We start from the raw sequence: 23,065 nt of genomic DNA on the forward strand, positions 1-23,065 counted from the left end.
AGCTAGTTTATTTGTTTTCAAATCTGTACTCAGTGGTGAAAAGTAACAAACTACATTTACTCAAGTACTGTACTTGAGTAAAATTTTTAGGTACTTTTACGTATTTCCAATTTTCAATACTTCTATTCCACTACATCTCAGAGGCAAATATTGTACTTTTACTCCACTACAATATATGAAAACTTTGTTTACTTTGTAGATTTTGATTATTACAAATAACACTAACAAACCCTAAATATATTTTAGCCATTAGAATACGTTTTATACATTTGAGAACTTGGGACATACAGATTCTGTATAATGAGTAAGTTCTACTTTTGGTACTTTAAGTACATTTCACTCAAGTAAATGTAGAATTCCGGACTTTCACTTGTAACAGAGTATTTCATTGCAGTATTGATACTTTTACAAGTAAAATAAAAAAGTACTCCACTGCTGTACTGCTGTAGGCCCTACTCTACAAACAGTAGCAACAACGACAGCTCCAAGGTTAATTTTGGTTTAATCAAAATATATTTCTATGAGCTTACAAACTCCAGTTATTCATTCAAAATATCCGATATATCATAACTAAGAAAATATCCCACAGCCAACAACGCGTCCCTCCAGGCGATGGGTTTTTCTAGACACTTGGCGCACTTGCTGTTTTCTTTTTGAGGAAGAGGACAGCGTTGCCATGTCGCCTTATTATAAGCGACTTATTTTTCTGTAAAGTTGCTTGTAAATATTTGTAGTTGCGGGTTGCGGGTTTTTTGGGCTGGTTTCTAAAGTGGACTTGTTTAGGCTTGCTTCCAATTTATTTATTTTATTATTTAAACCACTGGTTCGCAAATATTTTCATGAAAATGTTTTGTGCCGGGGAGCATTTGTGTTGTTAGAATGTTTCAAAAAACATTCCAAATATTCCACATTTTATTGCAAGAGTTGTCAGAAATAGCAGGCGTCGCATCGCGACGCGTTGTAAGCTTGTAGATTGGCTATTTTCAAATGATGCAACCGAAGCACATAGGTTTAAAGTGCTCATGTGGCCTAATAATTTCTTTTGGGCTTGTTTTCCTATACCTGGTTGCTTATTTCTCTCACAAAACCTGGCAACACTGAGAGGAATCGCATCCAGGTCCAGTGCTGCAGGTCACAGACTACTCGTGTTAATTTGTACGTAAACAAGAGTTAAGGTATGTCCTCTTAATAGCTGAACGAAAAATACATCACAATTAGTGAAGTAAATGCTTATTTATGGATATGTATGTTGCAGTGTTGCCATCATTAGCCTACAGTATATGATGTATTTGGGGCAAAAGGAGAAGTTATTACGATGTAACAGCCTGATACAAATAGCCTACTTGCACCCCAACATGTTAAAAACCACAATCAATTGATCCATTTTGTTTCACACTAATTAGAAAAACTATAGATGTCTAGTAGCCTACTGTAGATTTAGTTTGGGTTTCAGACTTATGTTTCATCATATTTCTATAGGTCGTTCCACCACGATCATTTACAGAATAACATGGCTTGTAAAAACTTTGCGTCACATTTCATTGTATATCTAGTATTTAGCTAAAATAGTACATTCCTTTTAGAAATGCTGTCAAGCAATACATGGACACAACATTACAATTACAAGAATAGAACAGATAATAGAGTTAGAATCAAAGAAAGAAAGAAAAAAAAGATGTAGGGTCAAAGTATCATATCTGAACAAGACTTTGATCTAGATTAACCATGCCTTTATCTCCAGATTAGTCTCTGTAATGGTCCTCCCATATTTTCTGATTTGCTGTATGTTGTATGTTGTATGTTGATTTAATGTAAGTAGCCTAGTACTATTAAATCAATTATGCATGAAAACACCTGGCCAACTTCACTCTTATTCTACAGCTCAGCGATGGCAATTGACTGGCTTGGATTCAGCTATGCTGGTGCCATAGCACTGGGAGGATATATGGGATACAAGAGAAAAGGTTGAAAGTTAACACTTTAATCACTTAAACCCTATATGGGTAACTGGAGTCCCTCAGGTCTCAATACTTGTATTTTCTGTTATTTTGGGGATTCTGGGGAAAGCTTTAGCTGAAAATAGAGTCCATGATGCAGTCATACATAACCACATAATGAAGCTGACATTAATATGTATTATTTCTCTTTTTGCATTTATTTTTTAGGTAGTGTGATGTCATTGATAGCTGGATTATTTTTTGGTGTTGTATCTGCATATGGTGCCTACAACATCTCTTATGACACAAATGACATCAAGGTCTCTTTACGTGAGTATACTGTATAACTGTCTGAGCCCAGATTAATATCCTGATCTTTTCAGATGTGGAATGCCAATAATTGTATTCATGTAAACTGAAGGACAGTCACATCACCATGAGAATACTTCTTCCTTCTTTCAGTTGCCTCAGGAATACTCACGGTGGTAATGGGAATGAGATTCAAGAAATCAGGAAAATTAATGCCTGCTGGCATTATGGCAGGACTAAGGTAAAGTAAAAAGTCTGACAAATATAACAGATTATTATTGATTAAATGTATAATTTATGTGTCATGAAATTACATTGTATTGTTTGATATTTTACATTGAAGATAGTTCTGATCATTGTATAACTGTCTATCTTACAGTTTGCTGATGGTTTTACGACTGCTTCTCTTGCTGATAACCTGAATGGAAAAGAAATTACTATTGACCAAAACATGGGGCTATGCCACTACAAAGGATACCAACAACCACATAACAAACAGAGGCATTCCAGCTGCTGTATGCAAGCCATTTTTATCGCTAGCTCACATGTCGCATTGTGATGCATTGTGAGCTTGCAAATCTGCTATTTTTTGTATTTTTGAAAGGTTTTGAAAATGTTGGCGTATAACATAAGCCAAAATAGAGACAACAGGTTGAAAGTGCTTAAATGTTCTGCAAGTGCAGCTGTTGCTTTTGTGCAGTACTATTGCTTTTTAAATCTAACTAAATTGTTTACATTTTTTGACAGGTGTGAACTTGAACGTTAAGCTCATAACCTTAAATCATGTGTTTATATATGTTGTATTACTACAGAACTACAGGATGCACTGAATTAGATGCATGCACTAAAGCGTGTATGGTGAGATAGGACATGGTGTTTGTCTTGACCATACTGTAATATGCAGTAGGACCTATTTTATGATCATCCATGCACCAACATTTCAAAATTACAGAAGAATTTAGTCGAGATGCTTAAAACTTTAATGCCATTGTAAAAAGTCAATGTGTGCAAAGGTAAATAAACTCATGTGATTCATAATACATTCTACATGATTGTTGTCTTCGGGGTACACAACTCTAAACTGCTCTTTATCTTGAAAGGAGTGTGCAGATTACATTACAATGTAGGCAATAAAACATTGAGGAATGCAAAGGAAATATAATTGGTCCATATGTTCTACACGTTACAATGTCATAATGTATAGATTCAAGGCACAGCAGAATAAATGGAATCATTTACAAGCATAGCTGATTCTCATCCGTTAGCGGATTGATTTAACATCGAACACTCCCAAAACAGTCTTTACATAAACTTCATCTGGCTGAGGCTTCCTCTTGCTGCCTGGCTGCAGGAATCGACCGATGGCTGGTTTTAAGGTCATCCTACCCTGGAAAGCCTGCAAGGAAATTCATCAAATCTTAAAGGACAGACCAGGACATTTACACTGGTAGTTATCTTTATAAACAGAACATTTAAACTTTCTCACTGTGTGAACATTTCAGACCGTATGTGGCAGTGGTAAAAAGAAGTGCATAGTGTACAAATTAAAGAAGGAGAAGCTTGGTATCATGTATGTAGTGATGTTGATTTCATTGCTACCAATATTTCCTAAGCTAGATGTATGCCTTTGCTTTTTAATCCGTAAAATGTAAAATATTACATGTTTGCAGTGGTGTAAAGTAACTAAGTACATGTACTCAAGTACTGTACTTAAGTACAATTTTGAGGTATTTTTAATTTATTAAGTATTTACAATTTTACAATACTTTTACTTCTACCCCACTACATCTCAGAGGAAAATATTGTACTTTACTCCACTACAATTATATGAAAACTGTAGTTACTAGTTACTTAGATTTTGATTATTATTACAAAACAAATATTGTGGCATCAATTCAAGGAACAGAGGGACAGAGAGAATAATCAAAGGGAAATGTAATCTAGCACAGTGAATGTATTCCAGTAGGCTATACAGAATATGTATTTCAGTATAAAGATCATGAGTGAATGTCACGAGATGTTTATGTACAGTAAGATGTCCTCCAATCTTACATAAATCTACAACGGCACCCAGTCAGGAAATAAACAAATGACTCTAGCTCTTGGAGCAAACGTTAAAGAGTGGAGCCAGAAGTATAATTAGATAATTACACATCCTCAATTAAGGATGAGAATAAACCAAGTGGCATGCCTACCAAAGTTTTGAGAAGACATAGCAAGCAAAACCAACATTAAGAGGATTGTAACCAGTGGAAAATCAGGTATGATGCCAGGAAAAATAGGTAGTGGCCAGTGAATGTCACGTACACCACGTCATCAGTCCAAGATTATGACAGATGACCATGACATGACAGAATCTATTGGTTAAGAAACGACATGAGTAATGACTGTAATGGAGAGATAACGGAGAGGAGGACTAATAAGTACAGTATAAAACCCAATGTCGAAGGGTTGACGACAGACCATCTGTACCACGCATGCTACACTTATGCCCTGTAAGACTTAACCTCTGCAAAACATAAATAAAGCCACCCTTGAGCAATATCTACGGTCTCACATCTTTGATCATTTCTCTGGAACCGAAGACCCACAGAAATCTACTACTACACACTAACCACTTCAGCCCTATATATATTTCGGCCATTTGAAAATAGTAGATCTACAAGCTCACAATGAGTTGCATCAAAAGATTTTTTAATGCATTTTGAACTTGTGAAATGGGACATTCTGCACAATGAGTACTACTGTCTGCCCCTGTAGTTCTGGTTACCTGCCTTGTCTACCCGGTCTTGTGAATTGTCAGTGTTTCCACCTGTTTCCTCTTAATCCCCCAGCCTATCCCAGTGTTGATTGTCAGTTGAGTCCACCTGTGTCATGTTTTCCCTGTGTCTATTTAAGCCCTGTGTTTCCTTGGGCTGATTGATAGTCCATAGATCGATGTCACATGAGTTTATTTATGTAAGTGCTTGATGCCTACACCCACCTGTTCTCTGTACCTGCTTTTGGAAACTTCGGTTGTTAAAAACGAACCTCAGAGTTGAACATTCCTGCCTAGCTGGTCTCCTTTGGGCCCTACCAGTTACTCATTCCTGACAGGACTTCTACTTGTAACAGAGTATATCTACATTGCAGTATTGATACTTTCACTTAAGTAAAACATGTGAGTACTTCTTCCATCACTGCATGTTTGTCCCTTAAATAACCCACATTTACATGTCAACACTTGGAACTTTGCAAAGGTTGAGCCTACCTTGATGTTGGAGAACTGAGCGAGAATTGCAGGAAACTTCTCCTCCAGCATCAGAGTGCATTCAAGCAGCTCTACATCTGCACAGCTTAATTGACCTCCCACCAGGTATATGGGGCCAGAGAGTGCCTAAAGAAATGTGACACAGAATCATGTAGTTATGTAGATGTAATATAATTCCAGGGACAGCTAATATGAATCTTTGCATCTGAATTGTGTGCTGTAAGTATTAACCATATTAACCCTAGTCTCCCTTTGGACAAAAATATTATGATAAAAAACGATAACAAATAAATGTTTGCTTATTTTAATTCAAAAATGGCACAAAAGAAATGCTACATGTCATGTGATTAACTGAAGTAAAGCAATTTGCTGCTGTAATAGTCAGATATGTTTTAATGCTAGTTTAGAGATGTAAATGTTTTAAATTATACCTTTTCAAACACAGGAAGGTAGCGTTCTGTTGCTTTAGATTGAATGGTCTCCAACTTAGTTTTAACATCTGCAGGTGGTGTGAAGGGCAGAATCATAATCATTTCCATGAGGTCCCTTAATCCTTCTGAGTACATGTTGATCCTGAAGGAACATGTTAATATAATTAATACAAACACACATTTTGTGACTGAGCTGAAGAACATTACAATACGAAAATAATACATGAAATGAGCCATACATTGCACGTTCTTTGACGTCTTTCCCATCCAATTTGTATTTTCCTGCAATGTAATTCAGTATGGCCCTTGTCTGAACAAGCTTCAGGCCATCAATTTCCACCATGGGGACCTGCTGAAACATGAGATCTCCATCTAAGAGTAAGATAAGATCAAATAAGAATGCACTTTATTCATCCAGGAAATTCAGTCACACTCCAAGATAAGGGTGCATACAGTTGGATACATAAAGTTCAACAATAAGATAGAATGAGTATCTAATCTGTATTGATCTAATTAGTATAACACATTCATTGTGGAACCAAGTACATACAGTAAATGTTACATTTACCATTATTAGATGAGGAATCGAGTGCACATGCAGTGTAATAAGTAATATATAGTAGGCCTACATTTAGTAGCATAAGTGCTTGACATAATATCTAATTGTATACGAACTTACCGCCCATAAGTTTGAGATACTGTTCACGAGTTGTCAAATGCACTTCGTCAAACTGTAGACATGAAATGGACAACAGGTAAATCACATTGACAATCGCCAAATCTAGAAACATTCGTAACCTGAAGAGAAATGCTTCATGTGGATGTGTGTTACCTCAACTTCAGCAACTGTTAAAAGCCAACGAATGGACTCCATCTTCCCTCTCCCATTGAAATAATACAGCACTACTTTTTCTGCCATTGTTGGGAATGGAAACCTGTAGAAAAGGTAAACAAGGTGCTGATCATGTGTCCTAAATCAATTACGATGTTATTACTATTCTATACTTAAGAACACTCATTAAGAATCCTTCTAGCTGTAGTTTAACTGACCTTAAGGTGAGTCGTGGAAAAAGAAATGGGAAAATGCACCGCAAACGAACAATCAATTTGGGCAATGTCCAAGGGGAGGGGCAGGGAGGTGCAAGATCTTGGCCAATACAGAAAGAACACCACCGTCACTCGATCACATAACACATTCCTTAGCCTCGATCGTTCCCAGCCTCACTCATCTGCATTATTAACCTAGTGTAACCAGCAGTGTTGCCAGATTTTGAGAGAGAAACAAGCAACTAGGCCTATGAAAACAAGCCTAAAAGAACCAATGTAGGCCACATGAGCACTTCAAACATTTGCTATTTGAAAATAGCATTATAAGCGTACAACGCGTCGCACTGTGACGCGTTGTACGCTTATAGATTTGCCATTTTCAAAATCTTTTCAAATGTGGAATATTTAACACAAATCTAGTATGCTCAACGGGTCCCTGGCACAAAATATTTTCAGCCCGCAGACAAATACATATTAATTTGGGGGTCCTTGACATGAAAATGTTTGAGAAGCACTAGCCTCGATCGCCAGGCTTTTATTAGAGAACCACTGGTTTAAACAACATTACGAAACAAGCCCAAATAAGCACACTTTAGAAACAAGCCCAAAGTCGCTTATAATAAGCAGACATGGCAACACTGCTTTCAGCAGTACCCGTGGAAAGCCCGGGTTCTGTTTAGGCTAGTGCTCACTGCTCAGATCCTGTCTAGTGCCCGCCTACTGGATCTGGGCATTTGCACACACGCACATTCACGCACGTGCCGTTTCCGTATCCTCTCCAGGCCCAGACCGGATCAGCAACCTGTAAAGTGAATAGATCCCCAGTCTGCATGCAGGATCACATGGTCTTTGGTCCATGGCCGATTGGTCTCGGCCATGTAGCGGTAAACCAACCAAAAAAGACTGATTTACATTTTTTTAACAAAGCATTATGGGACATACTGCTGTTAAACTAAGTTATGGTTAAACAAAAATATTGCTATAAAGCTAAATCTAACATTGTAAACAAGGAAATGGACAACGCATACATTCAGCTGTCAGTGTATGGACTTTTGAAATGGTCAATAAAACCGTGCCCGTGAATGGTTAGAAAATAGACAAGTATAAATAACTGCTGCCGACACAGTTCTGTTTGGATGTGAGGGCGATCTGGCTGCGACATCTGTCACCCCATTGATCGCTAGGGTTGATTCGGCTGATCTGGCTGGCTAGGCGGGTGTCCCCTTCCTCCCTCACCGCTCCATATGTGTCCCCTCCCGAAGCTCCGCGCTCGGTGACAGAGGACGTGCTCCCCGGCGCGCATCGTTGGTATACCAGTAGCTGCACTCCCCTGCTAGAACCTCCAAACAAGCTCAAGGCCCATTTGTAGGAGAAACGTAGGGAAGTCAAGCTCCAAGACTTCAAACACATCCAAATGAGGCACTGCACGTGGCAGTCTGCCTTAGTTTTTTTTTATTTGGAACTGCATTACATAAATGTAATGTAAATACTAGCAGCTTATATTTATGCGTGTGAGCGCGCGCGCACACGTATGTGTGTGAGCGGGGGGGGGGGGGGGGGGGGGTTGGCCATCTGGTGAGAATTTGTATCTTACCAATGCATTACTGGGACAAACTGGCTGGCTGTTAAACTAAGTTACTGTTAAAGTTGATTATAGAACCAGTGGTGGAAAAAGTACTCACATCTTTTACATAAGTAAAAGTATCAATAAATACTGCAATGTAGAAATACTCCATTACGTCTGGAATTCAAAATGTACTTGCGTAAAAGTACAAAAAAAATAAAAATAATTGGCATCAAAATATACTTTAAGACAGACTTGTGCAGAATGGCCCGTCTCACAAGTTTTCAAATGTATAAAATGTATACAAATATTTTGAATAGCAGATCTACAAGCTCACAATGCTTTGCATGAGGCATTGTGAGCACACACGTGTGCGCAGGGGCCCAAGGCATAGAAGGCCTTGATTCCATGATGGATGAACATTGTGATAGCAATTTATATTTTATTAGTAGGCCTAGTAGTACTAGTATCTGAATTTACTGTTCAACTACTGACTGCATCTTGTAAAATATATTGATTTAAATACTGTAGGCATGTTATGTATCTTGAAAAATGTTTTAAATGTAGGCCTACCGCCTAATTGTACTATTCCCCCAAACACCTGTAGTATGTTCTGTGGACAAGTGTAATACCAATTGAAGTGCCAAACATTTTGGATGTCACTGTGTATTATGATGATCCTTGAGAATCTTTCTCCAAATGAATGGCCCTTATTACTCTGCAATTACATACATTTTAAACTGTTAAAAGGACATTTCAGACCTTTTTAATACCAAAGAAATAAAAGAAAACGACCATTACTGCATCAAAAGTAATCAACAAACTATAAACTAGTGAAACATTGGCCAAATTGTAAAATAATATAAGAAAGATTGTGAAAATAGCCAATCTACAAGCTCACAACTCCTGGCGTTGTGAGTTTGTATAGGTCTGCTATTTTTGATCTGCTATTTTCACAGCATTTATCTGTGGAACTGAGTGAAAAAAAAAAATGAATGCCTCAACTCCTACATTCCTAGGGCTTATCAGGGTGGGGGGTCCCCAGTTCAAATATGATGATTTTGGGGGGCCGCGGCCTGAAAAAAAGGTTGAGAACCACTGATCTATTATCATGATCCATATGCCTTCCATTAGCGCCATCTAGCGGATTGTCTCTTCCTCTCGTTATTCCCTGTGTCTCTGCCACTCAGGCGGAGCGGCTGTGATTTGTTTGTTGTGATGCTGTGCAGGAGGAGGAGGCTGCAACGCGACATTATTATGATGTAAAAGGACCTAGAATTCATTTATTCATACATACACAGTTAATTGTGAAGACTGCGTGCGGTGATCGCATCAATCGGACATCTCACTGAAACGTGCTGGCCTGTTGTTGACTGAAACATGATGAATGCTAGGCTATGGGCGCACCCAGGCGGGTGAGTGTTGTTCATTTTACGGTTGTATTATGTTCATCATTAACTCTCGCTTTAATCCGATGGTCTCTGGCTAACGTTAATAACGGTCATCATGTCTCTCTCGGCTGTAAGGCCCACCATCTGCATAACGCTACAGAACCAGCAGTGTAAAGTAACTAAGTACATGTACTCAAGTACTGTACAATGTCGACGTATTTATTACTTCTCCAATTATCAGTACTTTTACTTCTACTCCACTACATCTCAGAGGCAATTTTTTTTTACTCCACTACAATTATTTGAAATCTTGTAGTTACTAGTTACTTTGTAGCTTTTGATTATTATTATTACAAAACACACTAACCCAGGGTTGATCGCCATGCTGGCTTGTGGACATGTTTTTTACCATGTAGGCTACATACAAAATGAGTAGACAAACACATAAAGAGCCAGCCCTAGAATGTCTTTGATCTTTACATACATATTTCATGTATTCCAATTACAGCCATAGTTGTAACTGTCTACTATCTACATTCACAGTATTGATACTTTTACTCAAGTAAAAAAAATGTGAGTACTTCTTCCACCACTGCACTAAACAGCTGTTCACTGCGACAGGAAATAATCCCGAATGAGGTTAATACCTAATGTACAGATCCATTATAATCGCGTTTTAGCTCTTTTAGTTCGGACTTGGCTTCATTGTAAAGTAATCGGCGTGTGTGTACCATTAACCTACTGTAGTAGAGCCAACGGTTTTGTTCTGTTATATCCTGCAGACACGCTAACATGTACATGGCTTGACATGCATTACAAGCAACCAAGCTTGTGTTGGGTCGTTTTTATTTTACATGAACGCCAAGCAGTGATGCACTAGATAACGTTAATGTCTAATGTTACGTTTATAACATAGTAATGTTGTAGTAGCGGTGTAGTCAATACTGTAGTGTGTACCTAAACTGTAAGTGTCCCGTGGCTCACAGTCACAATGTATAATTGTTGGTGCATGATTAAAAGAACAGGACTACTAACCATTGAGTTTCCTGCACTATCTGTACCGAGTAGACCTCTATACACAGAGCTACCTTAAATCTGAGGCTTTTTTGTATACTAAATTGTTAATTGACAATTGCTAATTGTCCCAAAAGTGGCTGCAAAAGATTTGTTATTTGTTTCAAAAAGCTTTATACCCTGTATATATAACATGTATATAACGACGACATAGCTCTGTTTAACACAATGATGTACTGTACCCCCTCCAACTGTATATACTTTCCCCAACTGTTTTTATTATTTTTTTGACACTTGCTTTGGCAATGTAAACGTATGTTTTCTCATGCCAATAACGCTCCTTTGAATTGAAAATTTTAATTGATTAACTGATTATCTTGCTCTTGTTCCTCATCTTCCTAACCTTTCAGCTAGGAGGCCAGCCCATGACAACATGTGTGCTCCAACTTTGCCCGTAGTCCACTGCTGTTGTCACAGGAAAATCTGGTTACACTCAGCAGCTGCCTGGAAACACATCTCTTTTGCACCCATTTAGTATCTGCCCCCAGACAATGTTGTGGAAGGCAGGGAACCATGAATAGATACACATCTATCAGACAACTTGGGGATGGAACCTATGGCTCCGTCATCCTTGGTCGCAGTCTGGAATCAGGGGAACTGGTTGCTATAAAGAAGTGAGTATATAGATAGATAGAACTTTTTATTATAGTGTCCTGCACCACAAGATGCCCAGCTTACAAGACACTCATAAAATTAACATACATATACGCTTTCCATTAAAATCCAAATATCGTTCACTAGTGAGGAGTTAAGATTAACAAGAATTTGCTGCAGTTGATTACTTCGAGTACTTTCGAATGCTAAATAAATATTGGCATGTCTGCTGCTAATGAGTTCTGAAAGTAGTTGGACAACATGAGTGTTTTTCATCAAGACATCTCCCCTGAAAGAAGGCCATCTTTAACTGTTTGTTTGTTCGTTATTATCAGTGACCACTGACCAGTAGCCTTTATTTCATTCTAGAATGAAGAGGAAGTTTTACTCCTGGGAAGAATGCATGAACCTTCGTGAGGTCAAAGTAAGTTTTTTCTTCTTTCTTTCGGTGAACATTTTCCAAAAATAGCTGATCTATAAGCTCACAAAGCGTCACAATGTTTTTGCTAAGAGTTGTTACAGTAGCTTGTAGAACAGCTATTTCTGCTATTTATAATTTTCTTTAAAAAAAGAATCAGGCTTAAGTATTGTATTTCGACTAGCCTGACCTCCACTCCTGAGGTCACTGGCCAACACATCATCCTTTACGCCTCTTTACAGTTACTAATGGTTAATCAGTAGGTTAATTAGAAGTATGCAGTGGTTCCTGTTGCACCTTTACTGTACTTGCTCATCCTCCAGTGGAAGGTAACGTTTTTAATGTCAAGTTGCTTTTCAACAATTACAAATGACACTGTGCTCTCGCCTAACAATGTCATAACCTTTGACTTCTCTCTTCCGCTTTTCTACCCCCCCCTTCTCAAGTCAATGGCAGTTATGTTGGAACTATTGTACATTTTGATGACAATATTGTTTTTAACAATTGCAATTTTGTGCTTGTTTTTGTGCAAATGTTACTAGCTTACTATCATTATTTATAACACCTATTGAGAATGCTGTTGTCTAAATTCTTCTCACAGCTCAGAATCACAAACCAGCTCTAAGAATAGAAGGTGATTCTTGTGCCCTTTGGTTTGACCTCTAGCTTTTGTCCCTGACCTCGATGTCCCTTTCCTAGAGCTGGAATTTAAGTGAGAAGAATATGGCTAGAACATGCTGGTCCCTAGAAATCACTAGTCCCTAAAACACGATTTATACTTCGTCCTACGACGGTGTCACGTGCCAAAAATAGCCCATCTAGAGACTCACAATGCATCGCATCCGCAGCGCATTGGCAAGTTGTAGAGCTGCTATTCTCGGCGCGCGAGTCGTGACACTGTTGTACGACAGAGCATAAATTAGGCATAAGAGTCCCTAAGATTATGAGTGCAGCATGTTACTTCAAGAGAAATATTAAATCCCATTTTGGCTTTTCCCTTACTGAAAATATAGCATGGTTAAACTTAGATCATTCCTGTGCATGGGTATATTTCTCCATCCTGCTTACGAACTGATTATAAACAGATTTATCACAATTTTAATTATCAAACACCTACTTTTGCTGCACTTACCCCTAGAATACATTTGCTCTTAAAACCTGTCTTATTTGCCTTTTTGACAGCAACAATTTTTATTTTGTAATAGTTGGGACATGCTATTTGAATGTGCTGCAGTATATCGTCTGGCATGAGTAGACCTACTGTTTCCCTTTGGGCCATACACATGTTGGTATATAATTTGTTTCTTTATTATTTCAGTCCTTAAAGAAACTCAACCATGCCAATGTGGTCAAACTAAAGGAGGTCATTAGAGAAAACGACCACTTATACTTCATATTTGAATACATGAAGGAAAACCTCTATCAACTAATGAAAGACAGGTATGTTGTTTGTTATTCTGTGTTCAAATATATTTGATAGAACTGTAAAATCATGTTCTATTATTGACGCACTTGTTTTCTTTGTTTCAGGACTCGGTTGTTTCCTGAATCTGCTGTGAGAAATATTATGTTTCAGATACTGCAGGGGATGGCATTCATTCATAAGCATGGTATGCTTTACAGCTTAATAATAAAGGGCACTGCTTTAGAGATGCAAAGCATTCTTTTGAAATGCTTTCAATTGTGATTCACATGAAATTCTATTTACATTTATTTTATTCAATCTACTGTACATGCCCTCTTGATCATCCAGTATACTTCCCCTAGGGTTTTTTCATAGGGATATGAAACCTGAGAATCTTCTGTGCATGGGACCAGAGCTGGTGAAGATAGCAGACTTTGGTCTAGCCCGTGAGATAAGATCTCGGCCGCCGTACACAGATTATGTCTCAACTAGATGGTGAGTTTTTCAACTTGAACAACTTGTAGCAGAACATAACTTTGTTCAACAGGTACCATACTATAGCCCAATGGTTCAGTGCCATACTATAGTAGCTGTAGCCAGATCACAAAATTCATAAGAAGAGCTTCTCTTCACTGGACAGGTACCGAGCTCCAGAGGTGCTGCTGAGATCCATCTCCTACAGCTCCCCCATAGACCAATGGGCTGTCGGCTGCATCATGGCAGAACTGTACACTCTCAGACCTCTCTTCCCAGGGTCCAGTGAGGTCGACACCATATTTAAAATATGCCAAGTCTTGGGAACGCCAAAGAAGGTATGATCTCTTATTGGTTGTGTATGTCTAAAATGAAAGAAAATCAATTGCTGTGTTTCCGTCAACATATTTGTATGCACATTTTGAAGTATATTCGAAAATGCAATGCATGGAAATGGCAAAATTGGGCGGAAAAACGCCCACAAATTCTTAAAAACTCAAGTAAGCATAACACCTCCGATGTACTCCACCTCCCATTTACTGCACTAAATGGGAGATGGAAACGCCTTTAATTCACATGACTACTATTGATTTTCTACAAAGAATTATTTTTTCTTTTTGCATTATTTAAAAGGGTTTCTTAGCCCTTCTTGTAAACACAGCTAAGCACAGTACGACTTATACAGGTGTAATATATCGATTATTCATACCTTGCTTAAAGGTAGGGTAAGTGATTTTCTTTTTGGTATTTTTTTTGTTTTTGTTAAAAAGGTTAAAGTACTATATTCTGATAGTAATCATTGCTACAGAGCGTTTGTTCAGTCACACAGGGGTCTCTCCAGCTCTTTAGTAAACAGAATATAATACATTTTCAGGTACAGTAGGTGACACATTTTAAGCCAATCAGGAGAGAGCACTGAAAATGCATTTTCGGTTTAATAAAGAGCTGGAGAGACATGGGAGACTCCTTTTATACTGAACAAACACACTATAGCAATGAGTACTATCAGAATATAGAGCTATTTATCACTTATTTTAACCAAAGTAAATCACTTACCCTACCCTAGGAAAAAAGTCCTCTTGCAGCATTGGAATTTAGAGTCATTTCATGACCATTTTTATTTCCTAATTTTCTCTCTGATCTTTCATGTTAATCTCCCCTTATTGATGTAATCAGACAAATCCTGCACACTTTTTCTGATTACGTTGGACTATTATGCTGGCCATTCGCACCTGCCCCTCTAGTAGAGAGCACAAACGTTTCTATATTATTGACTCTCCAATATACTGTCGGAAATAAAATGTACTTCTGCTAATTAAAAGAAAAATATAATCTTGAAAAATTCCTGTGAGAAGAGGTGTTCGTTGACGACCTGTGTCTCTCTCTGTTTAGAACGACTGGTCTGATGGCTACCAGTTGGCAAGTGCCATGAATTTCCGTTGGCCTCAGTGTGTACCCACTAACCTGAGGACACTCATTCCAAATGCCAGTACTGAAGCCATCCACCTGATGAGAGACCTGCTCCAATGGGATCCCAAGAAGAGACCAGCCTCTGGGCAGGTAATGTACAGATATAATTATGTACAGTTGTTGGTTACTTGTTCAGACCAGTTTAGACAGAAGCTAGGTTTGATGCTTACCCGGTATCCTAATTATAGCCTTAATTGTTTTCTTTGCAGTCTACTTACTTGTCCATTTAAGAGTTGTTCCGATACCAGTATTGTAAATGCTTCCAAAACTGTCTAAAATACTGGATCAGGCATCGGCGATACGAAAGTATATGCACCAGCTGATATCACGTATTTTATCACATGATGATAGCTCATTTACAGTAAACAATTATTTTTATTGTGAATGTTTAGTTTTTAACTTGTAGGTAGGGTAAGTGATATAAACTTGAAGCTGATAAACGTGAAAATGTATTTTCACATTTTGTATTAAAAAGCGGAGAGACGGGGAGACCCCCATGTTACTGAACACAAACGTATAGCAATGATTACTATCAGAATATAGAGCTTTAACCTTATAATAGAACTTTATTAGAAGTTAATCCAAAAGATATCGCCTACCCTACCTTTTAAGTTGATGTTGCACTACTGTTTTATCCCATTACTGTATTATTTAAACGTCTTATTTTACTAAACTAGACCGGTGCCTGTTGGGCATCAGCCTACTCGTGAACGATGCAAGTTGGAAAAAATGCATGCCCCACCGGGTTATGCAATACCCATGATCAGACTACCCGTTGCACCCGTCTGTCTGTCGAGGCCAGTCTATGGCGTCACTAATATGACATATTACAAGACTTGAATATGTGTAATCTGACGGTATTCCTACTCATTTTCCATCCGCAGGCCCTTAGGTACTCTTACTTCTATGTGGGTCAGGCATTAGGCACTCCCCAGCAGATCCTGGAACAGGGCCGGCCTCAGCCGGGTCTCGCACCCTTGCAGGCACCACCGCAGTCGCAGCAGGCGCTGCCTCAGCAGCAGCACCTGCTTCTCAAGCCAGTACCTCCTGCTCAGCCTCCACCCCCCAACCAACACTGCTCCCCTTCCAGGCCCCTTCAGCAGATCCAACCATCAACGGTACAAGCAGCTGTCCAGGCCCCAGGGTACCAGCGGCACGCGGATCTGGTGCGAGAACAACAGCAACCCAAGCACACCCTGAAGCAAGAGGACACTGAGGCCACAACACACAGTCATCTTCCTTATATTGTCGACAAGGGCCTCCAGAGCAAGGTAAACAAGAACAGTATGCACAGTAACATCATCCTGAGGTCCCTATTTTGACGGAGGAAGTTGGTATTAATTTGCGGAGTGGGGATGTGTCCAGCGCAATGGTGCCATCTACTGGACAGCAAATGAGGGCACTATAAGGCTCTGAATTAGTCATGGGTGTGCTTTGGCCTTTGCATTAATAAAACCAATCAGGGTGCGATCACCTTTAAGAACTAGTAGGTGTGCCCGGCGTGAGGTGCATTGACATTCACTATCTAATTGGCGGAGAGCTGAAGAGGCACAGAATGATTTCCTACAGTAGCATCCTCTGCAGGAAGTGAAAGCACTCAAGCTTAATAAAATCTACGGGAGCAGCATTAATAATGTGATATAATGATGTCAGGAGACGGGGGGGAAACAAAATCTCTCTGCTCACTGAAACATGAAACGAGAGAAATCCAAACGCTGTGCACGGCCGTTACTGCGGTCAGAATCACTGTAGCCTAATATTAGTCTCATGTCCAACAGACATCTGTGATTGATATGTCAACAAGATTCATTTAAAGGCATCTGAAATCTTTCCCAGCACCCAAATGTTTGGTATCCACATCATATCCATTAAACTTGAATATGTTATGTCATATACCAACCTCAAAACCCCATCAGCTTTCCTTGAAAATAGAAGAATTCAGATTTATGTTTGTGGCCTTGCAACAAGAGTGCACTTAATGACTTAGTCAATATTTCAATTGATTAAAAACAGACTCTCCTGTCATTAGGTTGAATGTGAGGTTTTTGTGGGGCGGTTGGATATCATGTCTATGGAGAGGTTAGCTGCTTTGGTAGTTGCGGGCAGGCTCAGACTAAGATTACGAGGTGTTTCCTGAAATAATGGAAATGGAAATGCCACACAAATTACATGCCATAAAGCTTTTAATTAACACTTTTCATTTTACATGGTTTTGTTTTGTATTTTCTAAAGCCAATTCTTAATAAACCCCAGTATTCAGCTTGTGGGGTAAACTACTGCAAAATGTACTAAATAAAATGTTTAAACAAAAATTACAGTTGGCTGTCCCTTTCTTTTTACAGCTGAGACAGGAGTCTGAGAATGCGAACCTCCTGAGCTATCAGATGAAACCTAAGGCAGGCCGTCGCCGCTGGGGCCATGGTACAGGACCCGTTAAGGGTGAAGAGTGGGATGATTATGAAGACACTGAGCTGACATCATTGAGTATTCTCAGCAAATCTCCTTTTTCCTCAGAGAAGTCAAGACAGGGAGAAGATTCACTGAGCAGGTGAAAGACTGCTGTCTTTGGCTTTACAATTCTTTCAGTTTCTTTGTTTTGTTTTTACAATTCTCTATTTTCTTCTTTTATTCTGTTTTATTTTAACTTAATCTTATTTTATCTTAATGTTCTGACTGTGTCTTAACCACTTAAACCTTACATTCTTTGTTGGCCGGGGTTCCCCTGCGGTCTATACTTTGGCCCCCTCGTTTTTCCCCTGTACAACAAATCTTCCAAATAAATAGCCGATCTACAAGCTCAGAACGTGCGTTGTGATCTTGTAGATCAGTTATATTTGGTGAATGTTCTATTGTCTATTTTCGTGAGAAATTAAAACATGTATGATGTTTTGTGTAAAGCACTTTGAATTTCCTTGTTGAAATGTGCTATACATATAACCTTTCCTTGCCTTTACAAGATATACTGCATGTCCAAATTAATTTGTAGTTATCTTGTTTTTGGTGGTTTGTTATGATTTTCTGTCTGGTTATATTAGATGATACAATGGTATAAAAGTGATAATGGTATACAAAATGTATCCAAGATGTTTTCAAGTAGTTGGGGCCATGCCGTCATGTCATGGATTAATCCAATAATTTACAGAAAGCAATATAACAGGCCTGTAAGAACAATAATGTTAAAACCCACTTTTTCAGATACGGAAATGTTCTGGATTTCAGTCGACCTAACGGCAAGGAAGAGGCACCTTTAAATTTGAATAAGTCTACAACATACCTGGAGCCATCAAGGACAGCCTCTGCTAAACAGCATTACTTGAAGCAGTCAAGATATTTACCTGGTAATATATTTGAAATTTTCCATCCGTTTCCATATTGTTGCTTTGGATAAATTCATTTCAAGTTTTAAGTCAGTCAAGAACCCAATATGTAGAAGTTTAGTCCTTGATACGAAACGTATTGGTTCAACTGTTAAGGGGTAATACTATTCATGTAACCATTTGGCAATCCAATGTACCCCTATTTTATACTTAGGATATTCGTAAATAGCACACATGGCATCACAATGTGTTGTAGGTCTGCTATTTTCATGTAACTAAACTCCTACACACTGTCAACGTTTTGGTTGTTAGGCCTTCCTCAGGCCAACTTGAGGAAGGTCTAACAAATGAGGAGTTGTTTCCCTGTTAAAGTCTCTGCATTTGAAGACAGTGTATGGGAGTTTTTCATCCACGTTCCTTTGGTTTTCCCTTACGAATCTGTCGGTTTGTAGGTGCCTTACTCTTTTTTAGATCTGCTATTTTAGAAGAAAAAAAATTGAAAGAAAAAAAGACTATAATGACCTGCCCAAAACTGGGATGATGCCAGTGTTAATGTTGTTAAGGCTATATAACCCAGCCTTTTATCAGGAGAAAGCCTGGTAGCGAACTAATGCAGAGCGTGTCTATAGGGCGTGACTTCCGTATGTAGTTCCCCCGGAAACTGTATTTTTGGACCTATCACAACACAGGTTTCATGCACGGGGACTGTAAACCGATGTGTAAAGCCTCAACGTAACTTCCTAGGGCGGTACTTTTGCCAAATTCCAATACTTCCCTGTCAGGTACTGCAAAACCGAGTAACCTTGTGGAGAAAACACAGTTTACGGTTGTTGTTTTTTATATAGACCTTATCTGATATTTGCTGATATATGCTTGTCTTTTCCTTCAGGAATAAGTACAAAAAAGAATATGTCAACAAACGCCAGTAAAGACTTTGGTGGAAGCCACCTGTGGAGTGACAGCTATATTCCATTTGGAGGGACTCTGCCAATCAGAGGCACTCATGGTAAACTACTAGGGCTGAAACTATTGATTATCTTATTCTTAGCTACTATTCTATCGATTACTTTTTCAATTAAGTGTATAATCAAGAAGCACAGTATTATTATTATAATTTTTACGGATCTACACGAAAGATTCTAGTTGATTTTTTTTATAGTGGACTAAATTGATTAGTCTGATTATCCACTTAAGCCCTCTTTTATTACAGTATATACAGTAGTGTCGTGCAAAAATTGCTCAAAAACCCGATCTATAAGCTCACAGCGCACTCAAATCTTTGCTTTTAGTGGTCCCCGGAACAAATATTTAGAGATGGCGTCGGCGGCCAAATACATACATACATACACAATTTTGGGGGTCCTTGACATGAAAAAGTTTGAGAACCACTGATTCTCAAATAGAAAACTGTTTAGAAGACATTTTTAGAATCTGCCTCAGGTCTTAAGTCATCATGGTGTCACATTAAATGCATGTTTGTTTGCTTAACTGCAGGTACAAATACTCTACCAAGCGGCTACGCGCCATCCTTTTACAGAAAAGAGGTTGGCTCTGGGGGTCACCGCGGGCAAATTGGATCTATGGCCGAGTCACCAGCATCAAGTGAGGACACATCTAGTCATGTTCATTTGTTAACTGTCAAGTGATATTCATATAGTTCAGCATTTTAGAAACTATATGAACTTACTTACAACAATTATTCCCAATTGCTTTTTCTTCTTTTTTTGATACTGTACATACTGTATTCATCGCTGTGTGTACTCCACCGCACAAGGGTGCTCCTTGACAAAAGGATCATGTTGCAATTCAGGCTTTTAGATAGCTCATAAATTAGGCTTACTAAGCCCTATTCACCTGTTTCCTAGGCTGTGTGTTCCACTTCCTGTCGATTTCATTGGATATCATTGGTCATCTGACCAATTTCATTGGATTTCATTGGATCAAATCGACAGGAAGTGGAAAACACACAGCCTAGGAAACAGTTACGACGAATAATGAAAATATCATACATTTTCACAATTTTCTCCTATAATGACATGCCCAATATAGGGGATGCCAGGTTGAAAGTGGTTAATCGTTTTACTTGCATTCTGTCTTAGATTATGCAACCTGGAGATCTAGCAGAAGCGGTCAGATGAGTGCCTCCGCCTACATGCCATCAGGCAACAAGAGTACCCCTGCTCTGCTGCCTCGACCCACTGGCCAGAGTGTCCATGGACGGACAGACTGGTCTGCCAAATATGGACACCGCTAGCAGCCTCTCTGGGGCTTTGATCTATGCCCTGGATGAGACGGCTGTGTTCCTCAACACTCTTTCCTCTCCAAAGAGTAGGCCTAGGTGTTTTATAATCGAAACGTGTACATACATCTTATACAGCAATAAAAAGGTTCGTTTCATTATATCGATTATTATATACGTACTTGTGTGATGTAATATTTGTAAGTGTATATGTTACGCCTAAATGAAACCAACAAGAAGAAGTTTCAACTCATTAATCAGTGGATTACAATTCTTTGCTCAGTGTTTTGTTTTGTATTTCTCTATGATGTACCTATTGCCCTCATGAGGTATACCACTGCCATGTGTTTTGTATTCCAAGTCCATTTCAACAGTTCAGTATGCATTATGCACATTACAGATTTATACACACCTTACCGTGTTTTTTGTTTTCTTGCCAAAGAATTATTTTGCCTCAGTGATTTTTATATTCCTTGTTTGTGTTTCATGTCATTAACCTTGCAAATCCAGGTATTATTATTATTATTTTGTGCAAAATGTTTTCCAATTTTGTGTTTTTTCCACTTATTCAAGTCTGTGTTTTAATCCAAGGAAAGAAAATGCAATGCAAATTTTGCTGGTCTCAGCATACAAACTCTGTTAACTTGGTCTATTACCTGGGCTTGTGAGCCTGTTTAACTGCCAGTTATCAAGTGTTATTAAATATTTCCTTTGATACTGTGTCCGGTTTCAAAATGTGGTTATTTATAGGCCTACTTTACTGTTTATTTGACTCATAATCCATATGAATCCACTTTTCAAGATGCATACAGTAGTATTTATGTTTAGATATTTTACAAGATGCAGTAGTTTGTATGTATGTATCTTTCTTATCTATCGGATAGTAGATAAGATATATACCTACACATTTATCTATATATCCATATACTGTTTTATTGCACATGTGTATATCTATATCACACACACACACGCACACGCACACTTAATGGGGACAATACAAAAAAAAAATGTGTGTATTCGTCACAAAATCCCAAGGCACACCAGTCCTGACCTTGACCAGAGCTAGCGACTTGCTTGACTCACACAAACCAGTAACCATAGCCTACCATATATCAGGTACCTGACAACAGTTGTATGTGAGGTATGGCAGTGGTTCTCAAAGTGACTCTGGGGGACTCTGCCCATTTGGTTCCATTTGTATACTGTCAGAGTTAAGGGGAGACCCTGACCCTGACATTTAAAAGTTTGAGAACCATTGAGGTATGGCATGTGCAGCGGTGTAAAGTAACTTAGTACATTTACTTAAAGTTGTACAATGCAGAATCACAAATAACGATTTTTAGCAACCTCTGCTGGTCACTACCGTCACTGCATACAATTTCCCTAGTCCTCGATTACCCAGAATTCCATTCGTTTTCACCGGAAGCCGGAAGCGTTTCAAAAAGCGATCTTTTAATTGTTTTATACTATCTACGGATCGTTTCCATAGAGTTAAAAATAATAGAGAGGGCACCCGAATTCTCCTCCCATCCACTTGCATTGAGTTGCTCACCCAGCGCATGGGCCTGTTTGAACCCTTCTTCCGGGTTGGAAATTTGGTGGGCGAGGCCTATTTGGGGCTCCAAACGCGTCACTTCTGTGACGCGTTTTGCGTCACAGTGACGCGTTTTGCGTCACAGAAGCGCGCCGCCCCGTGCGCAAGCTCGTGCGCATGCTCGTGAGTCGAGCCCATTGGTCGAAACCGTTTCCTCGTTCATGTGTTGAAGCCCCAGGCCTTCACGCGCCTGCACTACCATGAATGGCCAGCATGTTCAATTGGCTTCAGTGAAACCACTGGGTTCTGGGGGCTTGATCGTTTCTCTTAGCCAGTGGAGCATTAGTTACCATGAGCTGTGCTTTCTTTTTCTGTTCTTTTTCGATCTTCCAATCCTACATTATCTTAAAATCAGCGTGAGGTTCCTTTTTGTTAATAGCGCGGTAGTTCCTGGCCAAACAGGAAACCGTTGCGGTAGTTCCTGAGGACGTCGGCCACGACGTCATGACGTTGGCCAGGAACGTCATTTTCCCGGGAAAGTCCCCCCCGTACACGTTCAATAGAAAATATATAAATAAAAGGCTTCCGGGGGTGAAATTCACGGAGTGGGT

The 23,065-nt window shown here is 39.0% G+C and overlaps 3 protein-coding genes across 5 annotated transcripts; 2 read left to right on the forward strand and 1 right to left on the reverse strand.

The window, feature by feature from the left end:
- The first annotated feature begins 1,098 nt into the window (after positions 1-1,098).
- On the forward strand, positions 1,099-3,288 carry tmem14a (transmembrane protein 14A). Of its 2 annotated transcripts, none has more exons than XM_080449883.1 (5): positions 1,099-1,175; positions 1,882-1,964; positions 2,166-2,267; positions 2,400-2,487; positions 2,626-3,288. In XM_080449883.1, exons 2-5 carry the CDS (start codon positions 1,889-1,891, stop codon positions 2,666-2,668), a joined length of 309 nt encoding a protein of 102 aa, XP_080306009.1. In that variant the 5' UTR covers positions 1,099-1,175; positions 1,882-1,888; the 3' UTR covers positions 2,669-3,288. The 2 variants fall into 2 exon arrangements, with proteins under 2 accessions (XP_080306009.1, XP_080306010.1); XM_080449884.1 differs by having other exon boundaries at positions 1,108-1,155.
- LOC308100776 (glutathione S-transferase 3-like) lies at positions 3,204-7,154 on the reverse strand. Its single transcript, XM_080449882.1, has 7 exons — positions 6,978-7,154; positions 6,760-6,862; positions 6,607-6,658; positions 6,167-6,299; positions 5,928-6,069; positions 5,497-5,622; positions 3,204-3,642 (listed from the first exon to the last, which is right to left on the reverse strand). The coding sequence occupies exons 2-7, from the start codon at positions 6,844-6,846 to the stop codon at positions 3,508-3,510; spliced, it is 675 nt and encodes a 224-aa protein (XP_080306008.1). The 5' UTR covers positions 6,847-6,862; positions 6,978-7,154; the 3' UTR covers positions 3,204-3,507.
- Positions 7,155-9,721: 2,567 nt separating this feature from the next.
- On the forward strand, positions 9,722-21,642 carry LOC308100718 (serine/threonine-protein kinase ICK-like). Of its 2 annotated transcripts, XM_080449787.1 has the most exons (14): positions 9,722-9,953; positions 11,354-11,617; positions 11,967-12,021; positions 13,334-13,455; positions 13,546-13,625; positions 13,783-13,915; positions 14,061-14,232; positions 15,287-15,454; positions 16,249-16,635; positions 17,707-17,912; positions 18,560-18,702; positions 19,571-19,687; positions 20,176-20,283; positions 20,781-21,642. In XM_080449787.1, the coding sequence occupies exons 2-14, from the start codon at positions 11,517-11,519 to the stop codon at positions 20,933-20,935; spliced, it is 1,947 nt and encodes a 648-aa protein (XP_080305913.1). In that variant the 5' UTR covers positions 9,722-9,953; positions 11,354-11,516; the 3' UTR covers positions 20,936-21,642. The 2 variants fall into 2 exon arrangements, with proteins under 2 accessions (XP_080305913.1, XP_080305914.1); XM_080449788.1 differs by lacking the exon at positions 19,571-19,687.
- Positions 21,643-23,065: the final 1,423 nt, after the last annotated feature.

The sequence above is a fragment of the Gymnoscopelus braueri genome (genome assembly GCF_963280865.1).
Source record: "Gymnoscopelus braueri genome assembly, chromosome: 14".
Taxonomy (NCBI): domain Eukaryota; kingdom Metazoa; phylum Chordata; class Actinopteri; order Myctophiformes; family Myctophidae; genus Gymnoscopelus; species Gymnoscopelus braueri.

Coding starts and splice junctions, on each gene's coding strand:
- LOC308100776 (XM_080449882.1), bottom strand. CDS start 6,846: ATGGCAGAAAAAGTAGTGCTGTATTATTTCAATGGGAGAGGGAAGATG. Junction 6,659..6,759: donor TAACAGTTGCTGAAGTTGAG/GTAACACACATC, acceptor TCATGTCTACAG/TTTGACGAAGTGCATTTGAC. Junction 3,643..5,496: donor CTCAGTTCTCCAACATCAAG/GTAGGCTCAACC, acceptor ATTTCCTTGCAG/GCTTTCCAGGGTAGGATGAC.
- LOC308100718 (XM_080449787.1), top strand. CDS start 11,517: ATGAATAGATACACATCTATCAGACAACTTGGGGATGGAACCTATGGC. Junction 13,916..14,060: donor GATTATGTCTCAACTAGATG/GTGAGTTTTTCA, acceptor TTCACTGGACAG/GTACCGAGCTCCAGAGGTGC. Junction 19,688..20,175: donor GCCAATCAGAGGCACTCATG/GTAAACTACTAG, acceptor GCTTAACTGCAG/GTACAAATACTCTACCAAGC.
- tmem14a (XM_080449883.1), top strand. CDS start 1,889: ATGGCAATTGACTGGCTTGGATTCAGCTATGCTGGTGCCATAGCACTG. Junction 2,268..2,399: donor TGACATCAAGGTCTCTTTAC/GTGAGTATACTG, acceptor TCCTTCTTTCAG/TTGCCTCAGGAATACTCACG. Junction 2,488..2,625: donor GGCATTATGGCAGGACTAAG/GTAAAGTAAAAA, acceptor TCTATCTTACAG/TTTGCTGATGGTTTTACGAC.